At 35.2% G+C, this 5,543-nt stretch overlaps 1 protein-coding gene across 1 annotated transcript; it reads left to right on the top strand.

Annotated features, from left to right (window-relative positions):
- The first annotated feature begins 230 nt into the window (after positions 1 to 230).
- On the top strand, positions 231 to 5,325 carry LOC138078222 (NKG2-A/NKG2-B type II integral membrane protein-like). Its single transcript, XM_068970849.1, has 6 exons — positions 231 to 417; positions 809 to 907; positions 1,384 to 1,437; positions 1,985 to 2,136; positions 4,792 to 4,892; positions 5,208 to 5,325. The coding sequence occupies exons 1-6, from the start codon at positions 231 to 233 to the stop codon at positions 5,323 to 5,325; spliced, it is 711 nt and encodes a 236-aa protein (XP_068826950.1).
- The last annotated feature ends 218 nt before the right edge of the window (positions 5,326 to 5,543 follow it).

Here is a 5,543-nt window from a genome sequence, read left to right as displayed (position 1 = left end):
TTTCAACCAATAATATATTGTCAAATACAGAATATCTTTTTTTAAAAAGTATTCTTTCATGAAAGCCTTGTTTAAAGTACTGAGAAATTTAGAAGCAGGCTTTACATTTGTTCAGCTGCAAAGTAAACACTTAACTCTTTGCCCCACCCATCTTATTATACTAAGGTTCTTATCTCACCTATTCCTCAGTTCACTTAGAGCATGGTCCTTGACTTCACTCAGCTGCAAAGATGAATAACCAAGGAGTAACCTATGTAGAACCGAAGGCAGTCAAGAGCTCAAAGAGACAGCAAATGAAACCTAAGATTTCTAAAAGTTCCAGTTCAATAGCTGAGCAGGAATTAACATATGCAGAACTAAGTCTTGAAAATGCTCCTCAGAATCTTCATGAGAATGACAAGAACTACCACTCCAAAGGTGAAACACTTACTAGTCACACAATGAAACTGTTCTAGGATGTGCAGTCGGGGTGCAGAGGTGTGGAGGAAGAGCAGGGGGAAAGCTCTCATATTTTTCATTTTGAGAAAGGGAGCTTAAAGTTGGTTAGGGTATTCTAATGTGAAATTGGAAGGCTACTTTTATTCTGGCATTGCTATAATTTGAAGTCTTTGATCAACAACTCATTCACCATGATGTTCGCTGAAAATGAAACATATTAGAGAAAGACTACAGTGGTAGAAATGGGTTGGGGTCCAAGTTTATATCCATAAATCCCTGTTCGTATCGATTCTCATGTATGGAAAATCTAACCAACTGTCCCCATCACTCCTTCACTCCTTTCTCACTGTTTCCTTTTCTCTCCCTGCAGGTTCACCATCACCTCCAGAGAAGTTCATTGCTGGGATCCTGGGAATCATCTGCCTTGTCTTGATGTCCACTGTTGTGACAATGATTGTTGTTACTCCCTGTAAGTACATTTTTTAAAAACTATAAGGGAACTTTTCACTTTAACGATGGTCAGTCCTCTAAACATTTTCACAATGTTATAGAATGTGCCTATCATTAATAATACATGCAATTAGACTAAATGCAGAATGTTATTCGGAATTTGTGAAATACATACAATACAAGATGATTACAGAGAGTATGTATATGGATATTCTGATTTCATAAATCAAAAACATGCTTTAGGAGACTGAAAGATCTTATTGAGAAACACAAATTAATTTTTGAGATTGGTAAGAGGTGGTAAAATCTGCTCCTTTAGGTTTTTAAAATATTTTTCCACCAAATCTTCATTACCCGATTTATTTTTCTTGGTAAAATCAGCTTTATTCCAGACTACTCTAATCCTAAACAATAAACTGAATTTCAAACTCACAAAATGAAATGATTATGATTTATTTAGAGCAATGTTAATTTTTATAATGATTAATTTTGTAGCTACTGTAACACGGGAGCAGAATAACTCCTCTCCGATAGCAAGACTCCAGAAAGGTACATAATGATTTTAAAGCTCTGATATAAATACAATTTGAATTTTGTCTCTATCTTAGGCTAGTGAAAATAAGAAAAGATTTAGGGGTAGAAGATAAATTATAAAATCGGGCAACAAACATGGGTAAATAATGATTATGGGAGAGTGTTTTCCCCTATGCAACAATATGATCACCATATCCATTGTTGGCAATTGATTCCAATTTTTGCCTGCTGTAATATGATAAAAGACAAATAATTTTGCTACTCTAAAATAGACGTTTCATTTCTTGATTTTTAGGACATGTAAAGAGGAGATATTTTTATATGTTTGCTCTATATAGAGACATAAATTGCGGTATGAGAGACTGACGCTGTGAATGTATGAGTGAGATTTGTTTTATATGTACCAAATTTGAGGGCACATAGCTTTTTTTAAATATATATTTAAATGTTTTATATATATGTATATATACATACATGTTTATATCTATGCATATATGTAAGTTAATTTTTGTTTTTTTAAATTCAAATTGCCTTTGAATAGTAATTCATAATCTTTCTCCAGAATTTCCTTATGGTTGTTGTCCAAAGGAGTGGTTTACATATTCCAACAATTGCTATTCTCTTAGTTTGGAAAAAGAAACATTGAACGGGAGTTTGATGTCCTGCACTACTAAGAATTCTACTCTGCTTTACATAGACAGTGAAGAGGAAATGGTAAGATATTAAGTGTCTCCAACACTTTATTAAAGACTTGATTCAGTCAATATTATATTTGTTAGAATTCAAGTGTGTTTTTGTACATATTTGTAGTTTGCTTATTTTAAGATCTGTTAATATTCCATTAAACAGTGGAATATGACTTTATGATACTTTATTTTCATTTTAAAACCATTAATGCACGTTTGGTAATTTCCAGTTCTTCTGCTCTTTGTTAGCAGGTGTCCTGATGGATCACCTTGTAAGGCTCACCTGTGTTACCTACGGGATTCTCTCAGCACAGGAGGAATGGTTTACCTGTGCCACCTCCAACAGTTAGGTTAGGTATTGGGTGTTAGGAAGTAAGAGGCCTAGGTCACTTTCATCTGATTGTGGGGAGGATATAGTTGTCGCTCAGTCATGTCTGACTCTTTGCGACCCCATGAACCTCATCATTCCAAGCATCCTTGTCCATCACCAATTCCCGGAGTCCACCCAAACCCATGTCCGTTGTGTCGGTGATGCCATCCAGCCATCTCATCCTCTGTCGTCCCCTATACAAGATGCCGTGATTATTGTTACTGCACCTCCCACCCTGTTCTCTCATCATGGAGAAGAGATTAGAGATTACAGAGGATTAGGGCTGCTGGATACTCTCAGACCTCTTCACTTTTCTCTTCCCACCATGCAGGGTTCTCCTTTCTTGTGTCTTTCATTAGTTCCCCCGTCTACAGTTCAACTGAGCAGGGAGTAACAGAGAGAAATGATTCTCTGACCCCTTGTCTCGTCCACTGGATTCCACAGAAATAGATTGCTTTGGGGTTTATCTAGTCAAAGAATGGTGTCAAACTCAGAAAACCAAATATTTGGCTCTCATGTCACTTATTTTCTTGATTTCATTCCCTTAATTTTCTTCTAAAACTGAGGAACATATAGTAGTAGAGAAATGCAACGAGATACTCACAGTATCCAGAAAAAAGAACATCACAGAATCTTAAAACTTATTTAAAGCCTTGTTATGTTAGTTTTGCCATGAGTAAAAAATAAATTACATAAATCAGAATTTTCCTTAATGCACACATATTCAATTACTCCACCATCTTATCCCTCAGGCTTAATGTTAGATACAATTCACAGTTGTCAATATCCCCAAGTTGGTGTACTAAGTGTCTTCTTTTGTGGGGTCTGTACAATTAATCCATGTCTTTGTAAATACTTCCTTTATTAAATGGTCCTCAAAAAAAAAAAAAGGATTTTCCTTATTAACATTAGAAAACAGTGAAACTGATAAGTATAAATGTGAATTAATTTTGAATCAAAAGTACAGACATGGTTAATATTTATGGCAATATTAAATATTCTAACTTGCAACTTTTATGATTTTAGTATTACATTTAGAATTTAACATGCTTATTCTATTCAAAGAACTAAGTTCAGTTCAGTTCAGTCACTCTGTCATGTCCAACTCTGAAACCCCATGGACTGCAGCACGCCAGGCTTCCCTGTCCATCACCAACTCTCGGAGCGTGCTCAAACTCATGTCCATTGAGTCTTCCATCCAATCATCTCATCCTCTGTTGTCCCCATCTCCTCTTGCCTTCAATCTTTCCCAGCTTCAGGTCTTTTCCAATGAGTCAGTTCTTCACAGCAGGTGACCAAAGTATTGGAGTTTCAGCTTCAGCATCAGTCCTTCCAATGAATACTCAGGACTGATTTCCTTTAGGATTGACTGGTTAGATCTCTTTGCAGTCCAAGGGACTCTCAAGAGCCTTCTCCAACACCACAGATCAAAAGCATCAGTTCTTCAGCGCTCAGCTTTCCTTATAGTTCAACTCTCACATCCATACATGACTACTGGAAAAATCATAGCTTTGACTAGACAGACCTTTGTCGGCAATGTCTCTGCTTTTAATATGCTGTCTAGGTTGGTCATAGCTTTTCTTCCAAGGAGCAAGTGTCTTTTAATTTCAGGGCTGCAGTCACTATCTGCAGTGATATTGGAGGTCAAGAAAATTAAGTCTGTAACCGTTTCCATTGTTTCCCCATCTATTTACCATGAAGTGATAGGACCAGATGCCATGATCTTAGTTTTTCAAATGTTGAGTTTCAAGACAGCTTTTTCACTCTCCTGTTTCACTTTCATCAAGAGGCTATTCAATTCCTCTTTGCTTTCCGCCATAAGGATGGGGACTTCTGCATATATGAGGTTATTGAGATTTCTCCTGGCAATCTTGATTCCAGCTTGTGCTTCATCCAGCTTGCTATTTCATATGATGTACTCTGCATAGAAGTTAAATAAGCTGGGTGACAATATACAGCCGTGATGTACTCTTTTCCCAATTTGGAACCAGTCCATTGTTCCATGTCTGATTCTAACTGTCGCTTCTTGACCTGCATACAGATTTCTCAGGAGGCAGGTAAGGCAGGTAAGAAATACCAATTTCTCTGGTATTTCAATCTCTTTAAGAATTTTCCACAGTTGTGATTCACAGTCCAAGGCTTTGGTGTAGTCAACTTTTATGTATTATAGTGTTAGATGTAAAATCTAACATACTCATTTTGTTCAAAGAACTAAAGATCCTAAGAAAGAATGCACCCTTTGACTTGCATTTTAAAAATTAATAAAAATCTTTCATGATGATATTTAAGTGAAAATTCTTTATTTTGGGCTAGAAATTTCTGATGTCCCTGCCAACTATATCATGGATTCCAGTCTTTCGTGAAGGTCGTGATCATGCATGGAAGTGGCGAAATGGTTCAATTTTCAAACTAAAGTAAGATTTTTAAATGAATGCTATATAAAGGAGGAAAAATACAATAAAGAAATATTAATAACATGAACACATTTGTTTTCATTGAACTATAGAAAGCTGAAGAAGATGCTGAAAGTTAATAAAATGTTGATATAAATGTTCAAAAATAGGTTACTCCGTAGCCCAGTTTCCTAATAACAAACTCTTACTGAAATTTTATTAAAAACACCATTACCCATTTTCAAAATGTCTTTTATTACGGTTACATAGAAATACTATTGTGTCATGAGTTGCCTTCATAGAATATAACAAAATTATGCATTTTTTTCATAACAGGATAACAGACCATACACCTGGTGAACGTAATTGTGCTATACTATCCTCGAGGGGCATAAAAGCAGAAAGCTGTCAGATTCCAAATACGTATAATTGCAAGCATAAGCTTGAGAATTAAAACGTGAGTTTGGATGCTGTTGAGTAATTTTATCCTTTATGAAAAGGAAATAATGTTATGATTATATAAATTTTGAAATGAATTATGTTATTTGTTCTAATAAGGTTTCAATAATCATTGAAAGAAAACATCAAAATTCTGTAAATTCCATTAATAAAAATGTCTTCAATAAATTCCTTCAATAAAAATTGAAAATCAAAGTAAAAATTCAAAAAAAT

Source organism: Capricornis sumatraensis, chromosome 4 (assembly GCF_032405125.1).
Source record: "Capricornis sumatraensis isolate serow.1 chromosome 4, serow.2, whole genome shotgun sequence".
Taxonomy (NCBI): Eukaryota; Metazoa; Chordata; class Mammalia; order Artiodactyla; family Bovidae; genus Capricornis; species Capricornis sumatraensis.
The sequence above is the reverse complement of the archived record's forward strand: the minus strand, read 5'-3'. Positions and strand labels throughout refer to the sequence as shown.